This window comes from Scatophagus argus, chromosome 8 (assembly GCF_020382885.2).
Source record: "Scatophagus argus isolate fScaArg1 chromosome 8, fScaArg1.pri, whole genome shotgun sequence".
NCBI lineage: Eukaryota > Metazoa > Chordata > Actinopteri > Scatophagidae > Scatophagus > Scatophagus argus.
In genome coordinates this window covers 15,891,708-15,918,860 of record NC_058500.1, presented here as the reverse complement: position 1 = coordinate 15,918,860, position 27,153 = coordinate 15,891,708, and the positions used below count along the sequence as shown (strand labels likewise).

Below are 27,153 nucleotides of genomic sequence, written 5' to 3'. Positions count from 1 at the left end.
AACATACAGTACAGCCCACTGGAGTTGCAAGACAAGTCTCAAATACACAATGGCTGGAATAAAAACAGGAGGGAAACAAGTATTTTCGAGTGGCTTTTTTTTCTAAAGTAACAGTCCCTTTCATGTTCTGCATTGGATATTTAAGACAACTCATAGTTGGAGCACCCCCGTACTTATTTGGAAATGAAACTCCCCCAGATGAATCATCAGATGTTGGGAAATATCTGGTTCTTTGACCAGAAAGCAAAAGGTGTTAGTCTGTGTTCATAAAAACATATGAAGAGAGGTCAACTACAACTCGTGACAAACACAATCTTAAAGGCCCTGAAAAGTAACTATGAATGATTAGGTCATATATGATCACATTGTTTTCTGCTACAGTTTTGGATATTCCACATTAGAGATTTCTGTATTTCTTTGTTAGAAAAGGGTGATGTTAAATTGCGTGCACAGAACATGGCTTAGCAACATTAGAATCAAAACATTATGACAGCTGTGGGGCTGTTTGCTCTTGTTATCAGACCAAATCTGATCAAACCATGATCACACAGTCTTGATAAAGTGACTAGTTGATAGACTTGAGAGGGTTTTTAGCTCTTTGTGCTCTTTTTTTATTTAGTCATGAATGTTTGAAGAAACACAGAAATAAGTAAAAAAAAGCAGACATTTTCAGTAGCTTTGAAGGACAAGTTCACATTTTTTCATGTCCATCTTAACATAAAATTAACATGCCCATATGTACACTGAAGGCATTACTAGTCACTATCATTATCCCTGCTGTCCATAGAGACCCCTTTTCACAGATGTTAAAATGTAAGTGATGGGGTACAAAATAAATAGTCCTGCGTAACAATGCGTTTGTGTTCGGATAAATGAGTCTTCAGCAGTATGAGTTAGATATATCAACTGGATAAAGTTTCAATGTTCATATCATGCTGGTATTGATTGGAGATCAAGTTGAAAAAATGTGAACCTCTCCTTTAAATCTAGTTTGAGACAGTCTATTATTAGAGATATGCCTTGTTTCCAATTTTCTATGAATGATATAAAGTATATTTCAAGCAGTTCACAGACCATAATCTCTTTCTTTACCCGGAAAGCTTTTATTGTGAAACATGTGCAAGGTGTGAACAACATCATTAACAGAGAGAAGTTTGTCCAACTTATTTAAGGAGCGGTAAAGCTTAACTCCGAATTTGTGTGTGTGCAGTTCCATTCATTACTGCTATGTGAAATCAGGAATTGGGCGCACTGAGATAAACAGTTGTTGACACTTTTTTTCCCCACTCGGAGCATCAAAAGTGGCTGCAACAAGATGTGAAGTGTGTCAAATTTCAAATGAACGAAAGCAATGTGGAAAACTTGATGTAAATTTAGGATGGCTTCATGTATTGGTATGGTTAGAGTTTTCATGTATTGTTGTGGTTTTCTTGTTTTTTTTGGGGGGGGGGGGGGGTAATTTTTTAGGTTTTTGGTTTTGTTGTGTTTCCACTCAAATGCTCTTATTGTAGTATGCAAACTGAGAGCACGCAGAGAAGCAAGCAACTGGGAACACACTAAGTGTTATTGTACTGAAGGAGTAACTGCTGTAATAAGTTAATATTATGCTCATTTTATTTCTGTGGTTTTCCTTTTATCCCCTCCATTATGGATTTGAGAGGTAGACATTGTTTAAGTATGGGTTTTAAGTTTTATTTGAGAATTTACAAGACAGAACATTGGCATGTAAAGTACATGACCTGAGCTAGCAAATTCAGTTCTGCTGACAATAAGAAAATAAATCAAAAAATATTTAAAGGTAAAAAAGTTTATTTTTCATGTCAACAATTAACATATAAAAGAAAGAAACAACAAAAAAGGCTATAATTTAATTTTAAATGTAATAAAATGTGTAAATTTGTAAATAAAATGTTAAATGTTTGATTTTAAACTGACTGGGCCACTGTCATTTTGAAAATGAATGGGCCTCAGTGGCAAACATTGTAAGTTTTGGTTCTTGAATAAATTCACTAATGTGGCTTGTCTGTGACAGAAATGCACCCTTCATGTCTGCTGTTGTGTAAATCCTGCTGAAACTCCTGGTCATCTGTGTGTCTGCAGAGACTGTGGAGTCAAAGTGCAAGAGGTTTGCCATGGCATTAACCTATGGAGGGCCTATGGAGTTTGATGTGCACACACAAATGCACACCCACACAGCAGTATTCAGAGAAGTCTCTCCCATGCCCTTCAGGATGAATGCATTGTGGTGTCACAGAGGTAGTCCTTGTGCACAGGCTGTACAATAGATAAAGAAAGAGCGAAAAGGAAGGAAGATAGAGCAGGAGGGGATATTTGGAGAAAAGAGACGGAGGAGATTTTATTAACTTTCAACTGAACCCATACAGTGCATAAAGAGAGGGTAAAATGTGGAAAAGTTTGAAGGTAAGGCAGAGGAGAGGGAGGTGGGAGGAGGGAGGGAGCAAGAGGCACAAAGAAATAAAGACATGGAGTCGGCTGGAAGAGGGAGTGCGGGGGTACGCGCACATACGGACAGGTGTCTTAGATGTGAATGTCTCCTGGGTTCTGAGCATCATTGAGATGCCTTATTATATCCTGATGGTGACGGAGTGACAGACGCTCCGTGAGAATGCGAGGTTGAATACAAGTCACTACTTCAAACCCCATCTAATACATATTCATTTCATTTGATGGACCCTTCCCCCGCCCTCTTCACTCCCTCACTGAAGTACTTCGCACAAGTCATCTATAAGATTTCTGTGAGTGTGTGTGTGCGCAGTGTGTGTTTATACACTGGTATATATATGCCTGAAAGTGTGTGCATGCGGCCGTGTGTATTTCAGTGTTCACTCTGTTTTGTGCATGCATGCACCTGCACATAAGTCTATAAGTAGACAGGTGTGTGTGCACCTGTGCACGTGCATGTGACTGTGGACACATCTGTTGCGTGTGAATATGTGTGTTTACATGCATGCATGTTTAACAGCAACAGTGTGCCAGTGCTTGTCTACAGATGTGTGTGTGTGTTTGCACAAATGGCACTAAGCCATCTCAGACAAAGTGGAAGTGCGGTTGCTGTTGTCTCTCTTTTAGGAAAAAGCACCAACACAAGAATATACTCAGATTTGGTGTATCACTCCAACCAGCAGGCCCTGCTACACCAAAATATATCCTGCTAAATTGCTGTCTACTCACAAGTCCTTGTCACAGAGTACATATGTCTAGTGCTGCATTTCTCAAGTCAGTCTGCTTTTATCATTGCACACATGCATTTGCACATGCAAATTCCTGCTGTGCTGTTGTGGTCCATGATGGTCACCCTGCTAAACAAGCCATTTTTTACACAGACCAACACACATCCATACTGGCGACTCGATAACATACCTTTTTTTTTTTTTTTCAAAGTCTCTATGTGTTCATGTCTCAGTACCTGTGTAGTTTTTAACTGAATTGCGGTGGTTTGGCATTGTTTCACTCATCTGTTCCTGTTCAGTGTTGGCAAATAACCAAATACGACATGAACAAAGTTCCACATTCCACAATGACTGTCTGCGTCACCTGAATTATATACTGGCCCAAGAAGACACCATATAAGAAACACTACATAACGATGATCTGTCAAAGTGTGATTTCAAACACTGAACACCACGATGGTAAGCTGCTGGAAATGGGCCTCTCATGGGGCAAGGCCCAACTCACTGCTAAAGGCTGTGACAGGTAGAATAACATTACCAATGCCTTATGTCCCAAAGGGAGTGAAAAGAAAGTTACATGTTAAGATGCTGCACAAGCTGAACATTTCCCGCTGTTTCACATTAAAAGCTTTTCTCTGACTAACTAGCCAGAGGCTTTTATTGTGAAGCAGCTAGGCTAGAGGAACTGTTTTTATTTTACGTAATTAATGGAGCTTTGTTAGCAGTGCCATCCGCCAATAAAATGTACAAGCAGAACTTAATAGGCTTTTACTGCGTTTTCTGAAAACCAAACCAAACGACTTCTTTGACCTTGTTGTGCTGTGCAATGCAAAAAGTGTCAGCTCATGACTCAGACAAAGCTTTTTTAACACCAACAAAAAAATTACTAATGTGCAGCTCAACCAAGCAGTTCATTTAAATAGTTCTGTTTAAATCTTTTAAATCAGTCCTCGACAGTGAAAGAGCTTATGTAACTACCTCATGACCCCTCAGTTTTATCTTGTGACCCTTTAGGGTGTCCAGTTCTCTAGTTTGGTAACCATCGTCCACCAACTAGTCATACTCTACTAGTTACCATCCTCACTCTGTCACATTACTAGGATTTCTCATCTCACTACCGATTTAGAAAGAAATATTTTCAGCTGCTTTTCTATAGTGTTTCAAAAATAATACAGAGACCAAACTAGGTTGCAGAGCAGCAAGAGGTCATGATGGTACACTTTCACCATGACTATCACTCCACACTTGTGTCAAGCAAGCACTGTGGCCGAGTGAAAGCTTCTATCAGCGGCTTTCCGGGAGGTCAGTGAACAGGGAAGATGGATAAACAGGAAGAAGTACCTAGGCTGTACTCTGCATCCCAATAGGTTTGACAGTCTCCTTTTTATACCCTTATTGTTACTTGTTGAGATGAAGAACATTCTATAGTGAGGTGTCTGTAGCATAAACCTGCTCAGGCTGTTAGAGTGAAGAGTGAAGTTAAGAAGACAAATTTCTGCCACTTTCAACCCTCAGTATAACCAACATGTCAAAGTACACAACTGAGCAGTAGGAGTATATGAAATGCTGTTTGCCTTGGTTAAATAGTTATCATTCACAAGCCACGATTATATCTCTTTTATGCTAGCTCAGATGTCAGATTACAGAATTTAAAAAATCTGAAAATAACAACAAATTTGAGATTCAGCAAAGTAACCTGAGTGTTTCTCTCTCATTCTTTAGCAAATGTTGGCTATGAGGCACAACCTTGTCATTGCCATCCATAGAAGTTCTACCAAAACAACCTCAAAGTGCTACTGTGGAGGTGTGTGTTTATTCAACCGGGATGAGTTGTCAATCACATAAGGGGGTGAAGTTAAGAAGACCAATTCTGGTTCTCGTTACCTCATGCCAGTCGTTCATACTTTATCAAAGTTACATTAATTCAATACTCCCTCCCTTTCTATTGATGCTTGAATTTTCAGTTAAAATACTTACATGAATCAACCGATGACACCAGTGTCCCTCAAAGGGCACCACACGGATTTTAGTGACACAACATCAGTCCATACATTTGAGCAGGGTGTCAAATTGAACTTTGTTCTATGAAATGTTCTGATGTTATTTAGGGTTTGACAAAAGACAGGCCCATGCCTCTTTGTGGGAAACAAACCCACTGACTAGTGAATAAGCTCATTCTATGGTATAATTGTTGCATTCCAGAGTGCTACAGAAACCAGCCTTAAGCCTGTTATTAGCCATATGGAGATGCTACAGGCCTGGCTGGTTAGAGAGGGAAATGCGGTGCTGGATGGGTGCCAAATCCTCGAGGAGATTGCAAGAGAAATTCTTCGCTTTTAATTAAGAATTTAATACTGGGACTGCTATTACTGATTAGTATGTAATTAAAAGCTCTAGCAGTGTTACACATACGAGGATAATTAATAGCTGCACGTGCGTATGTATATGTGCACCAGTGTGTATGGATGGAGTCTAAAAATGATACTATGCTGGGAATCTCAATTTTGTTTTTTGGCAATAACAACAAATACCCCTGGTATATATTGCCTCATAAAGAAATGTCATCACATGAAGAAAAATCGTGGTCATTATTGTTTCACAGTTCACCTTTAACAGACTGGGTGAGAAGACAATATTTGTTGCATAATGGGTGTCCACAGCTAAAAATCTTTCCCTATTAACATTAGCCTTGTGTGTTATAAAGAATGCTTTGCTGCTCTTGCTAAAAACAATATCATTTTAAAAGCTAACATGCACTATATAGACAAAAGTATGAAGACACACCTCTTTATGGGCTGTTTGTCAGGGGTTGTACTTCCAGTGTGACAATGCTATGCCTCCAACTTTGTAGCAATAGTTTGAGGAAGACCCTTTTCTATTCCAGCTGCAAAGTAGTCTATGTGTTGAGAATGTGATCTCGTTAAAGTCGCTGCTGGTGTAATGGTCCAGTGTCCCAACATTTTTGTCTATATAGTGTATTTTGGCTCATGACATTGTGACATTAGTTTAGCTTTAAAATGTTCTAAAATGAGTGGTACAGTGATGCAGTGGTTAGCACTGTCGCCTCACAGCAAGAGGGTTCCAGGTTCAAATCCCGGTTTGGGCCCTTCTGTGTGGAGTTTGCATGTTCTCCCTTTGTGTGTCGGCCCTGCGATTGGCTGGTGACCGGTCCAGGGTGAACCCCACCTCTCGCCTGTAGTCAGATGGGATAGGCTCCAGCTCCCCTGCGACCCTGACGGATAAGCGGTATAGAAAATGGGTGGATGTTCTAAAATGCTAGATTTCTTTTAATCATGGTTGGTTTGAAGACACCATTTTAGAAGTGCACCGAGAAGCAGCAAAGTTGAAGCTGAATTCCTGCAGATCACATATAAACTTTGATGGAAGAGTAACAATGAAAATATAATTTTAGACTCAAGGCTTATTTGGAATAATTATGAATATATACTGTATAAAAATTTCTAACAATGTCAAGTCAAATGTTAAGAGGGAGTTTTTGACCTTGAGACAGACACACACACACACAGACACACGAACACTCATACGCAAACATCTGCACAGCAGACTGGTCTAACATGACGTGTAAACTGGGAATGCTGGGCTACATGTAACAGTTCTGTACATGTTTCTTAGTGACAAAGGGATCAACACAAAGTCAGAGGTGAGGCTCAGTTAAAAAAGCTGTCAGCACCATCCATCCATCCATTTTCTATACCGCTTATCCGTCAGGGTCGCGGGGGAGCTGGAGCCTATCCCAGCTGACTACGGGCGAGAGGCAGGGTACACCCTGGACTGGTCGCCAGTCAATCGCAGGGCCAACACACAAAGACAAACAACCACACACTCTCACTCTCACACCTAGGGGCAATTTTAGAGTAGCCAATTAACCTAACATGCATGTTTTTGGTATTGTGGGAGGAAGCTGGAGTACCCAGAGAAAACCCACGCAGGCACAGGGAGAACATGCAAACTCCACATAGAAGGGCCCAGACCAGGATTCGAACCTGGAACCCTCTTGCTATGAGGCGACAGTGCTAACCACTGCACCACCGTGCCGGCAATCAGCACCATCATACGACAAATGATGACAGACAGACAGGCACACACACACACACACACTGACACAAGACTTCTATAGAAGTCCAGACACATTCTGGTTCCACAGGTCAGACTGTCTCACAACAAGCACAATGATGAAATGCTCACGAGCACGAGCACAGGAGCCTCAGTGCAGCCACATAATCACTCCTAGCAGCCAATGACAACAGCCTTCCTCCATATACGTAAGTACGCTTGACAATGTGCACCAACCTCCACTGTGCTTACTCTCAGATCTCCCACAGAGCAGGCAGGAGAGGACTGGAGCCAGAATAATGGCCCAGCGCTGATTCATATCAGGTGATTGTCTGTGACATATAGTGTTCAGCCAAAGGCCAAAGGCCATCATGGAAGCAATGCCCTTTACCACGTCACATTAGGCCTTGCTAATTCGCAGGCAATTAGCCTGGCTGCATGGGAGCAAGCCCAAGGCGACGGGGGTCACAAGAGAGCGGATTAGTCAGCGCACACTGCAACAAGCTATTTGGTGAAGGTACAGGTCTAGACAGTATTTCTCAAGTGGTTAATAATGAGAAGCCCTGCACATTTTAATAATAATATAATGGTGAGGTGAGCTTTGAATAACCGACAATAACCTATCTTTATATTCAGCCTGAACAGAATGGAATAAAGCAGCACAGAGCAAAGATGAATCTATACATATTATTGATTTAATAAATTTATAATTTAGTTTTCAAAATGTCACAAATAAATATATAATATATATAATAAATATCCATCACCAATTCCCAGAGCCAAATGTGTTTTGTATGTGTTTTGTTTGACCAGCAGCCTAAAACACAAATATATCATATTTAAAAAGATATAAAATAAATCATCACATTTAAGATGAAACTACTTAATGTTTTGCTTCATAATTGACCTTAATCCATCATATTTGACCTGTCAATCGACTTACTGTTTCATAACTTAATTGAATAAAATTAAATAGAACAGCAAAGAATTTTATTATGCACCAAGGCTGAAAAACAACTGGGTAATAAAAGCTATAGCAGAATAGATAAAGAGAGAGCACTATAGAATACTAAAACACTGCATAATATAAAAGGAAAGCTAATTAAGACAAAACACAAAATACTGAATACTTCAGGGCAGATGGTGAAGGTCAGTTTTTAAAGTTGAAATTTCCAATAACGAAAGACATTCTCAAAACACCCCAAACTGATTTCACTACAGATGATTCATTGATACAAACTGACAAAGAGAAGACAAAAACAGGAAACAGAAAAGAGAAACCCTGTGTGGCTTTGGTCTCCCGCTGCATACCCATGGTGAGTTGTGGTAAAGGTGGACTGTGGAGTGGAGGGACACGTGGGTGTGAAGGGGCTGTGAGGCGGCTAAGGAGGGCATGGGAAAATAGTGTTGCCTCAGTGTAGGACACAGACAGAGAGAGGCAGAGGCTGGTGGAGATAATATAGAGGAGATAATGCTGTTCCAGTGATGCAAAATAATGACACAGCCTGATGCAGCGCTGTTTGCATTCCCCTCCTGTACACTCTAACTCCACTGCAGCTTAATCCTTTGTTTCAAAAATGGAAATGCTATGCATGCATGTTACACAAGATGAATTTAGGAGTGTCAACAAGCTCCATAAACAAATGGCTTATGCATCCGCGTGCTATTTAATTTCACGATTTTTTGTTCCAGATTGTGAACCTCCTCCACAGTTCGTTCCTTCTCCAATGAAAAGAGCTTGCTATATTCATTTCCACAAAACACACAAAAACGTCACAACCTTGGAAAGCTGCATGACTGTAACAGTGAACTAGATTTAAGTTGTTCAATGCACGGGAAAGTGTGTGTGTGTGTGTGTGTGTGTGTGTGTGTGTGTGTGAGAGAGAGAGAGAGAGAGAGAGAGAGAGAGAGAGAGAGAGTGTTGCTGCAACACATGGTGTAAGTCCATGGTGTTCAACCAGTGTACTTATTTCTGTGATTTCTAAGGATGGAGTGTGTGTGTGTGTGTGTGTGTGTGTGTGTGTGTGTGTGTGTGTGTGGTGAGTATGTATGACTGTGTGTTGTCCTGGTTTCAACTCTGCCGTTCCTGCACTCTCACATTATCATACAGAGCAGACGGAGTGCGTGTGCTGGGTAGTAAAACTCTCCTCTGCTCTCTGACAGTCTCCTCTCTCTTCTCCAACTCAACCCTGCCTCCAACCTCCCCCTCCCACCCCCCATCTCCTCTCCTGCTGAGCTCCCCATGTGTAATCTGTAGACTGCACACGTACACTGCCGACCTGAGTGGAAGTCTCTCTGTGGGTGTATGAAGCCTGTGTGTGCACACATGTGTGGCAGAGGGTGAAGGAGGTAGGAAGCACGATGGACCACGTACGAGGCGTTTTCAGAAAGCTCGAGCATTCGCCTTGAGCAGCTACATTCGGAAAACACGCGATTCAAAGCGTGCGCTTGCAACGTGTGTGTGAGCCGGCAGTGTCTGCTGAATGTGGCAGCCAGACAATCTCCGTGTCTGCGTCCCACTGTGTACAGCTGACAGCAATCACCTGAACTGGAGTGAACCGGACTTATGTAACTTTCCCTGTGACGGCTATGGCTGGTATAAAACAAGCCCCAAGTGTTGAGTCGGGTCATCCAGGAAGCAAAAGTTTACAGCTTTTTCTCCAAGACACAGAAATATAAGTTGACTTATCTTGAGTGCTCAATTTGTTACTTTACATGCTTCTAAAATGTCAGTTCATGTGTAGGCCAGAGGCTGTGAAAATGTTTTTTCTTCACAGATCTGTGTAACACTATATTAGCTATGTTTTCTTAAGTGCTCTACTTTGAACATATTCTGTCACATACTCTGACAAATAAACCACAGATTAAGAGGAAAGCAACGCAAGTTTGGGTTATGCATCAAACAACAAAGTCCGCACTGTCAAATGCCACAACATGCGAAAACATGGCCGCAGTGTCATAGTAATGTGCTTTAATGATGCCACTAGAATGCAGCCACACACACACAAATCAATGAATCTAAAGGTGCAATTATGGGTTACTAAAACATCCTGGCACTCAAATACAACCAGCAGGAGAAAGCAGTCATGAGCTGCGGCGAGAGAAAGCCTGAATGGTCTTAATAACCCCTATCCTCCCCCCCAAACAGAAAACGAATTGATTGAATCCTACATGCAGGTAAGAAGCTCTGCCAACACAACCTGGCTCGTATCATAACCTTTTTGTCTCCATTTCTGGCATGCATCTATGCTCAGGGAATAATGTGTTGAAGATTACAGATGAGGAACAAACAAGAGTTTGTGAAAGGGAAAGAAGAGGAGAGGAGTGAGTGACTAAGGGGGGAGGGGTTCTTGGGAGATGAAGATAGAAAGTGAAAAAGAGAGAAATAATGAGAGAAGAAGAAGAATGTTGCCGCTCTCAGAGAGATGAATTGGTTCATAGTTTGTAGACAGCTTTTTCAATGTGTTAGTGGAAGGACTATATCTATCCCCTTCTTCGCTAATAAGCTAGAGAATCCCCAAGACACAACCGTAGAGATCTATTCATTTGTCTCCAATAACACAGCCACCTTTCTGCTCATTTTAGCCAGGATTTGCATAGCTACATTTACATAAGGATTTAATAATGTCGTCTGAACGAGACGAAATGCATCTGTCAATCACTCCTGGTTCACTAAAAGGTTTCTCTGCTCTTCGAAGCAACCACTAGATCAGATTTGTGCATTTTTAGGACTAGTATTAGAGATGAGATTTGATCAAATCTGAATTCAGTATCTGGCTTGTTGAGTCTGATTTCTTTCAGTCTTTTACCAAAGCTAGGTGTATATATATATATATATATATATATACATAAATAACTAAACTCAAAGATTTAACTGGGATCTGTTATAATCTTTTGTTGGGTGGCCAGGTAGAAGTAATAAGCAACAATGGAATCAACCACACAAAAAGTGCAACAAGATATTGAAATAAAGGTTGTTGCCTACTTAGTTTTGCATAATTAGTTTACAAGAGCTGCTCATTCTAAAACAGAAGGTCCTCATTCAGAACTACTAAGCTGTTTAAATTATTGATATGACATATATGTGAAGGCACAAAACGGTATGTTCAGCATGATCTGAAAGAGGCCTGTGCTGAAAATTCAAGGATCAATTTTTTAAAAAGAGACTAACTCCAGCATGATGCACTATTGATTAACAAGAAGCCATGCTCAAAAAGAGCAGTAATATAATAATGTCCTAGAACAAGGTCATAAAAACTAGTCAGAAAAATACGTCTTGTATAGGATTCAAATATTTAATATCTGTGAACCAAATTCCAAACTCTAATTGTCATTTATTATCTTAAACTTTTTCCATCATTTTCTGACATTCTAAAATATTTTTTCTCACTGTGATCATGAGGAATCACGTGATCAGAGCTACAGTGCAGCAGAACCCATTTGGATCTATGAGGGTATTAGACACACAAGACTCTAGCTCTTTAAAACAAGATCTTGCCAGACCTGATTAGGCTTACTGTACTTTCAGGTCCTAGGTCTGGTCTCAGAAGTGTTTCTGTCTGCATGTCAAGTTTAATTATTAATGTATATTAGCTACAGCTGATTTAATTTGCAGTTGCTGATGTTTGTCATGCCAATGAAAGTGACAGTTAACACCAGCCAAAAAAAGAGGAAGCCTGCAATCTGAATGTTTTGTACTTTGCTCTTTTCTTACAAAAAAAAGTGTGGAGAGAATATAAAATGCCCGATAAGCAAGTATTTGTTAGCCATGAATACTTAGGAGCTTAACGCTAAAGAGCAAGATACATAGTTCATATATCACATGGTTTATCTCTCTTGTCTCGTCTTACCTTCCAGCCGCTGCCTGCCTCTCGGTAGTAAGGAAAGTTGTCACAGATCCACTGGTAGATTTCACTGAGGGTCATCCGTTTGCGCGGTGAGCCATTGATTGCAAAGGTGATGAGGCTGGCGTAGCTGTAGGGAGGTTTACCATCTCTGTGTTGCGCAGCTTCCTCCTGGTCGAGTGTTGTTCCTGGATCCAGATGGGCAATTTTCTTGCCGGGCCCATGCCCGTGATGGTGACCGTGGTGGTGGTGACCATGGTGGTGTCCGTGGTGGTGGCCTGCATCTGCCTTCTGGATGGCTGCCCTCATGCTGAGCTGGGGGAGCCAGTCCATGGAGGTCAGACTACTCTCCAGCTCAGAGGTCATGATGCTTTTAGGTCAAGGGATCAAAAGGGAAGGGTGAGGGGCTCAGCGACGTGGCGTATGGAGGATCTCCTGTTGGCTCACTGAATGGGTGCTGTGCAGCAGCCTTGGCTCAAGTCTGGAAGAGCAGGAGGTTTGTTTACTACGCCTATTCATCTCCTTTAGCTGGAGCAGAAAGCACACTTGGCAGAGACATACAGATGTTAACTTGCACATTATTTTCCACATACAGTGAAGCTGGAAAACTAAACATTTTGGCATGTTCGTCACTTTTTCTTTCACACCGCACTGCATAAGTATAATCTGTAATGTAAACTACGGATAAAAACAAACTTTATCAAACAGGTTATTTCCATTAACTACACAGTGAAAATCAAAGCAGTATGGGGGACGAAGTATGAGTTAAGTGTCTTACTCTTCCCATTCCTTTCCATCTTTCTTTGGGCCAAAGCATCTGGGGAAGTCACCGAAGTGAAAGGTAGAGTCCTTTCCTTGTGCATGTTCACAAGTTCTTCATTTAGCCTCAGCAATGGCCACTGCTGCAACGCACAAACACAAAACCACACAAGACGGTGAGCTTGCACTGCCAGACAGCCTTCATAAGATATTAATATCGCACAACTGCTCAACTGGCCTCGGCATCTGTCCAACCCGATTAAAACTCTTCTCTCTTTCTCTCACTGTGTTCTGTCTATCTGGATTGCCTCTCACTCTCGTTCCCTCCAAAGTGGAAATGGCAATTGGATCTGCAGAGTGACTAAAAGCTGGGGAATTGTTTTCACAAGTGCCTGCCAAATGGGGGGAACAGCTCGGGAGGAATTCCAACCCTCTAGAGGAGCCGAAAGGCTCGTCCCCTTTCCCTCTATGTGTAACCCCCCCACACACACCGACACACACACACACACACACACACACACTGTGTTCCCATTCTCTGACTCTCGACGTGCCTCACTCTCCTGTCAAGTCCATGCCCCCCCCCCAAACACACACACACTCCAGCATCCCGGTTCCTGCTCAGACAGACACAAACAATGAAATAACTCAAGAAGCCTCAACATTTTAATTTGGTAGCTATTTTTAGAGCTGCACTGAACTTAAAAATGTGTCCTGCATAGGAACTTTATTGTGGGGGCCCTTGCAAATAGTTTTAGTATGATTCGGGAAAAAACAAAGACAATCATTTCGTACAGAGAGAGAACTTACTCATCAATTGTTCTGTACTTCTGTCAGTCACAGAACATTCGTAGATTTGTCACTACTGGACTGAGAATGTCATGTAACTGTTACTCATCACTGGAGTGAAGATGCTGCATTCAGGCCACACTGATTCAGCAAGGAAAACTGCCTTGTTTAGTGTGTTGTGCTTTTGAAAGAAATATGTCCTTCATACTTGGATATACAGGTAAACCTACAAGTTTCATGAAAGACATGAATACAGTGCGGGCTAATGCAAGTGAATAGTTAACAATGAATGGATGATTTCAACCTCCTAAGGATACAGAAATCTACATCTATGCCTTCATCCTCATCCTATGCAGTAACCTTCGCATGTCCTTGAACAACAAAGAACCTACTGGCCCACGCATTTTCCATTCATGCTCAATGTAAATAATCAAGGTGGGAGAACTCCAATGTGCCTTCCTAACAGCAGGAACACAAACCCCCTCTGTCTCTCTTTCCTCCAATTCCCCTGAAGAGCCAGGATAAGGAAGAGGAAGGGAAATTCTCAGCTCCTGCAAAGAAAAACTTGCTTAATTATAAGTAGAAAAAAAAACAAATGTTTAGCAGCAGACTCATCAAGCCAAACAAGCCAGGCTGTGGGACTAGGGTAAGGAAAGAAGAACCAAGGGAAGCGATATGCCCGATGAGGCCTCTTGCACAACACCACCCCCATCTTCTCCTCAAGGCTCTGCCACTGTGGGAGACGCCATAGCCAACCCCCCCCTTTCAAATCCCAGGAAGCCATCTTAATTAGTGCACCTTTTTTTTCTTTTTCGTTTTTTTTTTTTTTTTGCTGAAGGGAAGGTAGCATTGCTAGTTGTAGTGGTGGTGGGTAGGTGGTGATGAGGGTGGTGTCACACAAGACACAGAACAACAAGTACTTATTTTCCCCTCATTAAAAAGGAGGCTCAAGCTGCAAATCAGCCTGCCACAAGCCCTGACCTGCTGCGCTGCCGTGGCTGTTGTTGTTGAGAAGTTTGGGAGCGTGGGCTGGCTGCATGGCGGCACGGTGTAGCTTCGCACCGCTAGCCTGGTGAGGCGTCGGGATGATGAGTAATAGAAGAGAGCGGAGAGAGAAGAGGAGGGGCATGACTTGGCTTCTGGGAAGAGGGGCCCTGTTGGGCGGGTAGACGCAACCAATTACCTAGTCGACTCAGTCAACTGGTCCCACAGTGACTGGGCTAACCTCAGCACTGTGCCTTTTGTTTCTGATACCTGCTGTGTTTGACATCAGCCTCGGAGGCCTGCATGGTATCAGGGGAGAAAAATGATCACGGCAGAGAAGACAGCTTACAGTATGTGTCTGCTTATCTTAGAGCCATCAGTTTTCTATAGAAATGCGTTGTATTTCCATAGTTAATATATTTTAGTTAAAATGTAGTTTACGTCAGATAATTGTTCATCGTTATCCGAGTGTAGCGAAACAGACATATGTGCAATATAACCCACATTAAAAAAGGGAAATTAACCCTTTTACACCATACTCAGGTTCAGGTCCATATCATCAGCAGCATGTATCAAATGCAGGTGTTTGTTTAAACACTACGTTTTTCTAATTAACTGATATTATGTTATTGTAACAGCAACTAAAACTGTGAATAGGACAATTTAAACCAAAAACTCATTAAGAATGCTAATTATCTGATTCAGAAATATAGGATTAACTACATGTTTAGAAATACAACTGAACTGACACAGTTAATTTAATGACGGTTAGAAAATTGTCCCTGAAGGAGGATCTCTTTGTCGCAGGGCGGGAGAGAACTAATTGTAATGCACTGACTGAGGGCTCATGCAGCAACCCAACTAACACAATTCCTGTGCATATGCCGGCCAAAGAGATTCAATGTTGTATCACTGACCAGAAAATATCAGAAACTTTACCAACTAGGCAGATTTCAAAGAGCTGTAGTTGAATAGAAAATAAAGGTAGTGAAGTGGGGATATTCTGGCTGCTCATCATATAAAAAAAGTGCTGTTTGATTAAACAGTTTGAATGTTTCTAGTTAAATGTGCATGAGAACAAAAATTAACAGAGATAGACTTTTGGCTAACATTTGTGTATATAAAAGAAGTTCAAAATCTGTCAAAAAAGGAAAACATTGTGGCATCTCTGATTTTCATCTTTTACCCGACCAAAAAAAAAAAAAAAAACATGTGAAAAGTTAACTTCGGGAACTTGAAAGTTGTGAGATATTAGCTGGCACTCGCAGAAAAAGATTACAAGCACTAATATAAAAAAAGAGCAAGGATTTGGATGTTTATGAACAAGAACTCTTTCTCCTCTAAAGAATTTAAATACATCACTCACCAAACTGTGGATGGAGCTTTCATGACTGGGAACATTGTCCCTTTAAAAGAGCTGAGGGTCTATGTGTGATTGAATGTATTCACCCATTAGCTGTGATGCACTCACTCGGCTGTATGCATCACTAACAGCTAACAGTCCCCCGCTGCTAGCAGGCTTTTAGACTGAGAGAGGCTTTACAGTTCTGCATTTTAATAGAGAACTCTGAATGGAGTGACGGGGGATGGGTGAGAGATGGGGGGTAGGAGGTGGGGGGAGCCAAAAGAAAGAGGCATCAAAATATTTTCTGAGGAAAATGAAGTAATGACAAAATACCCACCCAGAGTGTGCCGAGCAGAGGGGGTTTCTGGGAAGGACTGCCTTGGCAAGGGTAAGGCTAATGTGTCAAAAGAAAGTCTGTAGGCATACTGAGAGCTGTCATGTCTCTGAGTGTGGGCCATTCAAAGGAAGGAGGAAAAGGTCCAAAAAGCAGTATTGAACGTCTTAATTACTTTCTGCTTCAGTGCCAGAAAACATGCCCCTGAAAAGGTTCAATTATAAGATATCAAGGCAAATCAGCTGCCCTTATGGTGGCTTCTTGCTCATCTCTCAATGGAGCTGGGTTAAGCAATTATCGTTTGATACTGTCTACTTATTCTCAAAGGAGACCTGGAGAGGCTTCGATGTAATGCACCGTTTCAAACTGAGATACATTTTGTGTCCTTAGTCTTTCAAGCGAGTGGTCAGGCAAACTAATTCCAGAAAGGAAAAGTAAGAGGTGGGGGGGCGGGGTAACATGAAGAAAAGAAGATAATTTACCCATGACAGAACAACCGTTTCATCAGAGGTTTATGAAAATTGATGTCAATCAAGTAGCATCTCAAATGAAACAGAACATAATGATTCACACATTTTTTTCTCTCTCTGGAAGAAAATCTGATTGAAAGAAGGTAAGAAAATCAGTGGGCTCCACTGAATCCCCAAAGGCCTAGAATAAAATATTTAACTCACTAAGCCCACACAGAACATAACACCTGAAAACATCTGCCAAGGTAGAGGGAGTTAGCGACCCAGAAGACTTACCACCGCCGACTAGGAAAAAGCTATCACAATTCCAGATTCTGACAACGGCAAAGTTAAAAAGGCATATTTTGTCATAAATAAAACATTGGAGTGCAGCATTTCTCCCCCAACGAACGGTCCCAAGAGAGAGAGATGGGATGCTGTTTGTGAACTTACGCTTTGCACAGTAAAGGGGTCTACTGTATAGCACTGCGTCACCACGACACAAACTACATTCCCACATCCAGCTCTATTCAGCAAGGACTAGTCCTCTTTAAAAATTCATTAATTTACAGCAAAAATAGATTAAAGCGCCCAACTGCACCAACCTAAAAAGTTTGGCTTGTGAATAGCATTAATAATGGAAGTGAGCATCCAAAACCTCGAGGCCCTGGCTAGGAGGCATGGCTTAGGTTTTGTTGCGCTTTATAATGGAGAGTAATTTACATTTTTTAGAAGTATAACAGCTTTTTGATGCTTGTTTATAATTACATTGTTTTACATGCAAATTGGCTAACAATTGTTACTCATTAAAACATAACAACAACCTCAGCCTGTGTAAGACACAGGATTTACATCATGTTCACAATAGAGACTTAGCTCTGAACTCTTGTCGCTGGCAGCACCGCTGAGTTCAATCCAAATGACAGCCCTTTAAAAGTGATCATTCATATCTTATCTTTTACATCTTTCTCTTTCAAATCACAGCAACGCTTTACAAACAGAATCAAAGGAGATTTTGACTAGATAAAAGGATTTGCTGCATTTGAATTCAAATTATGTGTACTTTCCTGGGGACAAGACAAAACATCACAATGACTGGGAGCACTCAGAGAACTTAAAGGTACTTAAAAAAAAAGAGAGAGAGAGAGAGTCCCTCTGCTCTACTGTGCTGTCAAACTTCTCATCTCCCCAGCTTGATGACAGAGTTTCCTGTGGTGCAGTTTACAGGCAAATCAAAAAGGAACAGCCGATTTCATATTGTATTATCATTGCAGGGTTGCGCTAATTACCTCTAAAATCAGGTTATTTCAATAATCACTTTGTCTAAATTACAATTTAAACAGCTGATTATTGGTATGACCTAAGCTAATTAAAATGACTTGTTGACCTCATAATGTTGCAGTGGCCCGATAATGGAGGAAGACTAGAGGGCCTCTAGCTGAAATAAATGAGACCTCGTCCCATACTCTTTTAAAAGTTTCTGCCAAGCTATCTTTGAGCAAGGCAGTGTACCAGCCGCCCTAGCAAAGCGCTCATGGTAACGAGTAGCCGGCGGCTCCCTGGTATCACAACTGAAGGGAGTGGGTGTCGGTGTTTGCTAAAAGCATAATCTTAATTTGTAAGTTTTATCCTTCAGTAAACGACTCTTTCCGAGGCTCAGTACAAATTGTGTATAATGGCAGCGGTATGAAAAGATGAGCCCATAGCTTGTGTGTTTACAGGAATCAACTCTGTGGCTAAGACAGACAAACATTTTCCACACAGCACGTCAAAGAGGCTGGTTTGGAATTGTGAGCTGTTAAAAAAAAAAAAGGTCTTTTCAATGATACATGCTAACATTGATCACGCTGGGTTTTTCAGGAGAATTAACTCCTTATTCATGAAATGATACAAAATAAGTATGTGACAAGTCACGTAGCGAGACCTTGACTTAAAATCTTAACAGCCACGACTGACGCATATACTGGTGTAACAGAATTAACACAGTGAATGCTGTCACAGGCGGGGGCCCGGGGGCCCTGGAGCTCGGCCCCCCTTCACGAGCCACTGAGTGAAGCAGTGACGGTGGTGGAAGGGGACGCAGATAGGCAAGACACGCTGAATGACCTAGGTATGTCTTCTGTATTCTCTCGTTTGAAAAGAGAGTAAACCAAACACATTCAAGTAGGGCTGAGGTGACTCATTAACGCAAGCGATGTCACTGATTATGGAAATAAGTCAGCCTGTGTAATGTACAGCGTTATGGCTGTGTCTGCTCATGATCATCAAAAGTAATCTTACGAAAAGTTTCAACAGACGTACTTGATTTGTTTGTTTTTAAGAGAAGAAAAAAAGAGAATGTGTGATGCGCATGCGCAACGTGAGAGTCAACTAACTGAACAAACTCATCTTTACATTAATAAATAAAACAGTAAAAGTATGGTTCAGCCATACATGTGCTGCATTTAAACATTCATCTACACAAACAACTGAGATACTTTCTATTTCTTTTAATGGCTGTGTGTTCCAGTGGGGCCGCCAGCGAGCAGATGAGCGCCGTAGCTGAGCACGCCCAGCCCCAGCATCCAGCAACAACACCACTAGCTCCATTAACAACATAGCCAAGGAATGAAAAGATATAAGACTTGTTTTATGTGATATAAGCTATACGCTGAAAGAGCTACTTAAAAAAATGACTCTGACTGTATTCTATCTCCCTGACAGTTCCGTAACGAACGTGGGACAATAACAGGCATTCACACATGTTTAATAATCACAGATCCAATTAAAAATGATTCCTCATTATGCTGTACAGCATATTTGGGGGGGATATTTGCAATCACAGATACTGTACACACATTTGTATTTATTATCCTAAATCACGTTTTCCATGTGCAGTGAAACTAGTGTTTGTTTAGTCATTGTAAGAATGCTCTTAATCCATTTTTGTGAATTAACTCTCCATATGTGAGAGGTAATATACTGATTACATTTTGATTTATATTACACAATGGCATCAATTTCCTGCATTTCGTCCTGTCATCAGAGTCACAGTTTCATATTTCTCCATTTAATGTGCATGTGTGTGGGTCACAGTCTCTGTGGAGGGTAACACATTCTCCAATCAAGTTTCTTTTTTTTATAATTCCCAAAGTTTGCTTTTAAAATGGTGTAAGCCTTCCTTTGTGTGCATACACAACATGTTCACATGAGCCGCCAGAAAACCCAGTAAGTTGATAATGGGTAACCCCCTAGGAGACATCATTAAATCACACAGCCCCCTACCATCTAATGGCAGACGGGTGTGTGAAATGATTCAGTCAGAGTGCCCGTCTCTTACTTGTAACTGTAAGAGAGGGACAGGGCACCTTCACTGATCTGGAACCTGTGGAGATCCATTAGATGGCACAGCTGTCTTTACTAAGTCTGTCACAAGCACATGATACTGACATTAGAAGTGTGACCTTTGCATCTCAGGACATCTCAGCCTGTACCTGAAGACCATGTGCCAGATCAGTCTGTGACCTGTGACCTGACAGAGATTCTGCAGCTGAAGTTTCTGTTCACGTGAGACGCTGCCCTTGACACCATGACATAGACAGACAACACACTGCTGATCAGACCTCACCCACACACCACAGCCATTCCAATGCAGACAAAGGTCAGGTCCAGAGTTCACTGCCAAGTTAAACCAGAAAATAAGCTGATACAAACCATGGATGCACAGGATGCCGGTCAAGACAACTGCTGAAGCTGTTTTTTCTCACTGAACATTAAGTCAAATAACCTACCAGTACCTCCAGTAAAGATAACATTTTTACCACTGCCAGTCGCTGGAATGGGAGAGTTAAGTGCTGCTTTTCCAGTTGCTTTTTTTATTATTATTATGTTAGTTTGTTATGTTTCCTCAATTGCATACTGGGGAGTTGGAGCACAAATTTAAAATGAACTCCTCATTTTATTTTGTGAATTTTGTTCATTTTACTATTGACTTTAATGTTAAAATAAATTTTAGCATCATTTTTGTTTGACGGCTACCTGCCATTCTCAGCATGTTACCTAATGTACATTATGATATTTTGTCCATACAGGTGGCACTGTGACGCAATAATCAGCACTGCTGCCTCACAGCAAGAAGGTTCTGGGTTCAGTCCCCGGCCAGGACCCCTCGCTGGGGGGGGGGGGGGTCCTCCCACAGTTCAAATACATGCAGGTTAGGTTAACTGGTGATTCTAAATTGCTCATAGGTATGAATGTGAGCATGAATGGTTGTTTGTCTCTATTTGTTAACCCTGTGACAAACTGGCAACCTGTCCAGGGTGTACCCCACCTCCCACCCAGTGTTAGCTGGGATGAGCTCCAGCTGCCCCAACAACCCCACAAAGGCTAACTGGTGATAGATAATGGATGCATAACTGACCTGGAAACGGTACATGTGTGTGTTTTAATGTCTCTCTGCAGCTATGTCCTCTGCAGCAGCTGTAATTATGCCGTGGTTTACATTTACTATATTTTTCATGGTTTAACTTGACTCTTTGTGATAGACAGTGTTAATGTTTTTCTACTGAACCAAAAAAAAAAGAGAAAAGAAATAAAGGTTTTCCAGTCAATTTCAAAAACGCTCTGCTGATTTTCTGACACAGTTAACTCGCCGTACAATCACTGGCGAAGCCATACAGTATATACATTGTATTGTCACAGCTATGCAGTACCTGAGACATTATTAAGAACGCTGGTTTTGCATTGATCAGCATGTACAGTGACCAACCCGGACACAATATACTGTATGTGTATGTTATATTGTCTTCCTGCAGAAAGAAGAACAAATGGTGCAAATTGGTCCCATGAGTCTTTCTCATCTATGGCCAACTAACATCCGTTACACCAGCACATAGAGTTCATCTTTGTCAAAGAAACTGAAATGCATGCAGTGTATCCACAAATAGCCCTTAATTCAACTTTCAAAAAGTCATTACTACACTCGTTTCTTAGAATCGCATTTGCTGACATTGACGATAATTACAACGACCTTTCCGATGATAAAACACAAATCAGTAAAATATTATGAGGGTTCCTTCTCTTCACGTTTCATGCGATTCTGCATAACGTTTTAATGAGGCATTTAGGGGTCTATGAGTGATCTACTGAGAAAGTCTACAATGGCAATCAGCAGTGAGTGTGGCAGCTGTTCAGCAATTAAAAAGCCAAATTACCCTCAATCAACACCATTTACAAGCGCAAGTAAATCTCAGAGCAAATAATGATGAGAGAAATCTGTTCAGACAGCTCTCATCTTGATAGGAATTAGAGGCGCATCCAAATCAGGAGCAGGGTACTCTCTCAAATGCTTTCTCAGCCTGTCGCCCACAAACACACACACACACACCTCCCCTTGTCTGTGTCTTTTTGGAGAGATGAAATTGTATAGCATTGGCTGGCTCTCCACACTGCAGCATGATAAAAGATAATGACTCCTACTACAGTGTAAGATGGTCACCATTCAGGGTAAGGTTAGGGCTCTTTATGGAAAGGGATTGCACTGATTTATGTGAGGAAGCCTATGGAATAGAAATCCATAGCAAACTCAACAAACTCAGCTTGGCGTGAAACAGCGACTAACACACACACACACACACTGTTGAAAAAAGTTACAGTATATTCTGTGCTGACTGATAACTAGTCAGGTATGAACATGCATGCAAACATATTGCACACCCTCACAGTACCTACACAGACAGAAATACTGTTTAAATCTGTCCATACACGCACACATCACAGGCAAAAACAAAAACGAAAATTCACAAAAACCTATGAATACATGCCAAGGTGTTAATGACACTTTGGCATGTTTTCACACACCAACATACAAAATAAAATATTTAGCGAGACAAAGTTGGGCTAGTTGAGTGTTTTGAAGCACTCATCGTTTCCAGTGTCCTGAGTTTCCTCATTCTGTTACAACTTTTCCAACACATCAATCACGTTAATAACAAGCAACAAAAAATGCTTTGTCAGCTCGGTACCTGAATCAGCACTTGAAAGAATATTTTGCCTGTCCATACAGTTACGTTGTGGAGCTCAGGCTGAGCTCGCACTGCTGCTCGGTCAGGCTTTAAGCTTCCACTGTTATCACTTCAAAAGTGTTCACTTCATGCATATTTGCGCGTCCAATTGTCTTACTATTTTATGAAAACGCCGCTTTGTTTTGAGCCTGTTAGCCGCCAGCCCCTCTGTCTGACGGGTACCATGAGACAGTTGTTGTAAACTTAACATAAGTTGACTTTTTTTTTCTCCCTGACGGACACTGAAGGTAAAGAGAAATGCTACAGTATCTGCATGCATACATACTGTGACAGGCAGCGAACTTGTCATAGCCTTCCATTAAGTAGCCTCAAACCGCTGGCTTTTGCTAACACTTCTTTCCCGGCAAAAGCATTATATGACACAAACCTTCATGACTGACGTTCAGAAATTCTTCCGTACAGACTACTCACCGTCTTAGGTGAACATGAGCCGGCTCAGTTGTTTTTTTTTTGAACACTGCTTCAGACGCCTTATTCTGCACTTGGAAATTCCTCCCGAAGACAAAAGCTCCAGCGGCGCCTTGACGCTGTCACTCGGGCTGCATGCACGGTGCTCTGCAGGCGTCAAACTGACCGCTGCTGTGGTCATTCGACAGTCATGACAGCACAACTCGACCCGCTATTCGTGTTTGCGCTCAGCGGCACGAAGATCCCGGGTCTGTGTGCTCCGCTCGGCTGCTAAACCACCGGAACTACTTCCAACGCCAGCCGGAGCACGTTGAAGATAAATTCATGCACCACAATGGGAAAAATGAAATCACATGCATTTAACTAGTTCCCAGTTTCAATATTAATGAGATTCTGCTCGGACATCACATAGGCCTACATACTAACATTAACACTACCATTAAAATTATAATGACAATAATAATAATAATCTCATTATCAGTATGACTGTCATGCTAGGCTCATATATTTGTTAATTATTATAGTATCTAGGCTCATCATCTGATAGACCCTAATAGTAAAAATAACTCTTCTTATAATGATGATGACAAATCATTAAAAAAAATAACAGTAATTCTGACGGTTTTGCTAAAAACTACAAACTATAGAAAACACTGAATATGTGATATACAAACACACTGTAGGCATTCAGTAATGATATTTACATGCTGCTCAAAGTGTGACAAAACAGTTACACAAAGTTGCATATAGTGGCATTTAGTGGCACCCATTAAAACTGTGGTCCGACAAAGTGGAGGCTTGGGTGGTGTGCTTCTTATGTGTTACAGCTGAGGTATTCCTCGGTTAGACTGCATGCCTGCAATTTGTTAATTAAATGCTGGGAGAAGCTTGATGTGAAGCACAGCGCACCCAGCTGGACGGGACATCAGTCGACCTTTTTGAAGCTTAGGATTTCCAGCCAGACTGCAATGATTTGTTTGGTATTTTAAACTGTTAAGTTCACAAAGTCTCGAGGATGAGTATTTTAATGATTAGTCTCACTTTAGACTTTGGGCCTAGTGTTGTTGCAGTGCTGACGTAGCTGGAGTTTCAGGCATTTGGGTTCCCTCAGATACAAACAACAGATGTAGTGTTATTCAAATCATTTGCATTTTGTGTGTAAATACAAATTTTCTATGACATTTGTATGTAAAAATCACACAGCTATTATTCCCCTCAGCAGTGAAAACATTCTCAACATTCCTGTTTGGGATATCAACCAACAAATACACATACATGTACAACTCAATATTATGGCTGACGTGCCTTTGAGCAAGGCACCCCCGATCTGCTGCCCGGGCGCCTGACATGGCAGCCCACTGCTCCTGTGTGTGTGTTCACTGCATGTAATTTGCTGGGGGTAGCATGTGTGTTCAACCAAAGATGAGTTAAATACAGAGGATACATTCAGTGTATGTAAAATATGCTGCCAATAAAGCTGATTCTTTTTCTTCTTCTTTATGTCTCAAGTAAAACACCTTGAATTGTCTTGTTGTAGAGCAGAGCTGCAGCTGCTAATACTGCCATGAAAAAGTGCTTGAGGTTTTCTTGATGTCGATAAGAGCAACAAAAGAAAAGAAGAGGAAAACTTTCAGGCTGGGTTTACATTAAATCTCTGCTCCAGTAAAAAGTTTGTTTAGGTCTTACTTCACTTGGATGTTTGACCTTTAATGTGCAGAATGATGTGTGTGTAAAGTCTGACACATTTACCTGCTGAAGGAGAGATGTGTCTCGATGCTCACAATAAATCTAAGTTTATAAGACAAATGACTTTGTGGAATCACACGTCTGGAAGTTTGGTCCTGTATGCAACTCACACAAGTACGATGTGGAAACTTGAAACCCCCAAAGTACATACTGAGAATGGAGTTGTAATGAAGTAGGAGACGTCTTGTCCGACAGCTAAATTTAAATTATATTTACACAGTCATATATCATGGATTTTTTCTAAAGCGAAAAGGAGTATATGTAATTCTAAGAATTTCTGATGAGGTGCGGAAAAATAATATCAGACACAAATGAATGAGTATTGTAAAATGTCTTCATATCTTGAGGTGGTTCTTTAAGCTTCCTGAAACCACCTTGTTGTTGTCAAAACAACAAGTACGTTTTTGATCAGTATTCTTGCAATCTAATGTCTTCCTCAGTCTTTTAACACCACTACATTAAGTCAGACTTGGAACAAATGTTGTGCTTTTGGCTGTGAGCTTGGTCACATGGATCCATCCCCCACTTTTTCAGTGTTGGGTTTAAAAACTGCTCAGTGCTGCACTCGTCTGGATGGTGAGGGTACTCTACTTACAGTGGTTAATGAAGTATTTGTCATGGAATCTCAGGGCGGTGCAGCAATATATTGCAATGTATACAGCAATATAGAGACCGTAAGACTGGAATGCTTAAAATGTGTTTTGAATTACAACAATGCAGAATTATTTTGGACATTCCTAAAATGCTAAACAATTTGGTCATGTTATTAATGTGTGTGTTAGTGCTGTGTGCCTGCATGTGTGTGTAAATTTTTATTTAAGTTTCAAACATAAATATTAAAAGACAAACACAAGAAGCTGAAGACGTAAAAAACGAAAAAACCGTTTAATTTTTATTTTTTTCGGGCCCATCTTTTGTAACCTGCAAGTCCACCACCAGAGGGCTCCCTAACATAAGACAATGTGTGCAAACCGCACGGGTGGCTTCTGATATGTGCACTCATTGCGTTTTGCATTCATTCCATAAAATGTATTTAAACACCGGAAGATATGAAGCACCACGTAAAAACACCGCTGTGGTCGTCTAAGTCATTAGCTAAATAACTTCTCAAATGTCTCATCCTTGCGAAATGCAACCCTGGTGCAAAATAACCTCATAGCAAACAACAATGAAATGTTTGTTCACCCAAAATGTGAACAGCTATTAGACCCAACTGAATGTTCTGTGCTGAGTCTCTATTAAAACACTGGGCTTAAATTCAGTAAAGCAAGTAAGATTTGAAGTTAGTCCCACTTCATTTTTACAGTTCAACTAAATAGGCCTTCAGTTAACTTAGACTACCATACCCTGATGTGACCCCCAGTCCTGCCCCTAAAATTTAGGATTATTAGGGTTCATTTCTGGCACAGAATGTAATAGGGGATTATTGCAATTTCACAGTAAAATGTGTGAGATTTATACTTGTGTGGAGAACATGGCAGATGAGAGGAGAGGCTGCTCTAGCTGCAGAAAGCGTCTGTCTGTTGACAATTGTGCAACGTTCAACAAGAGGAATGTGTCCACTTTGGCGCCTCCCCTCTGCTCTGTGGTGATTGGACAGCACAATTGGCTTTGCCTGGTCGGATCCTGTTGCCTCTCTGACACGGCAAAACAGGCAGACAAATGAGAGAATAATGCAACACGCTCCGCGACATCTTAAGGCAAACATGAAGGTTTTCTATTGTGATCTCTAAAGGACAGTATGAGTCTCGACGTAGTATATTTATGACGAACTTAACACAATGGTGAAAGTAAAGATTCTCGTTTAAAGCACCGCTAAGCTGTAACTGGCCTGTCTAGACTAAATGAGTGACCAACCACTGCTGCATATGTACAATGTTTCTATTTCAATTATGTGACTAATTGTGAGGATATTTCATTACACTGGGGTTTGACCCTTTGCACAAATGTGTCAACTAAATATCTGAGAGATAAGAGATTAAAAAAAAGTTTGAGAGTCATGAAACTCCATACTTATGTGTCTCACTGATTTTTGATATGGGCAGAACAGAGAGAGGTGAGAGATTTGCATGAGCAGTTGCACTTGCTGAGTGAACTGCAACATAAGATCTTTGCCTGAAATGTTCAGGAACATTTCCTACATGGGACCACGTGTTAATGGGAACAGGGAT

At 41.2% G+C, this 27,153-nt stretch overlaps 1 protein-coding gene across 4 annotated transcripts in view; it reads right to left on the bottom strand.

Annotated features, from left to right (window-relative positions):
• The window catches only part of LOC124063365 (forkhead box protein J3-like), a 57,168-nt gene extending 33,615 nt beyond the window's left edge, over window positions 1-23,553 (bottom strand). The window contains exons 1-3 of one of the 4 annotated variants that reach the window (XM_046396954.1): window positions 23,240-23,553; window positions 12,888-13,011; window positions 12,116-12,590 (exon numbers count right to left, since the gene is read on the bottom strand). In XM_046396954.1, coding sequence (XP_046252910.1) covers window positions 12,116-12,475 — 360 coding nt within the window. In that variant the 5' untranslated portion in view covers window positions 12,476-12,590; window positions 12,888-13,011; window positions 23,240-23,553. Of the gene's footprint in view, window positions 1-12,115; window positions 12,591-12,887; window positions 13,012-23,093; window positions 23,187-23,239 lie in introns of those variants that run through there. The other 3 variants (XM_046396955.1, XM_046396957.1, XM_046396956.1) reach the window with 3 other exon arrangements.
• Between the last annotated feature and the right edge of the window lie 3,600 nt (window positions 23,554-27,153).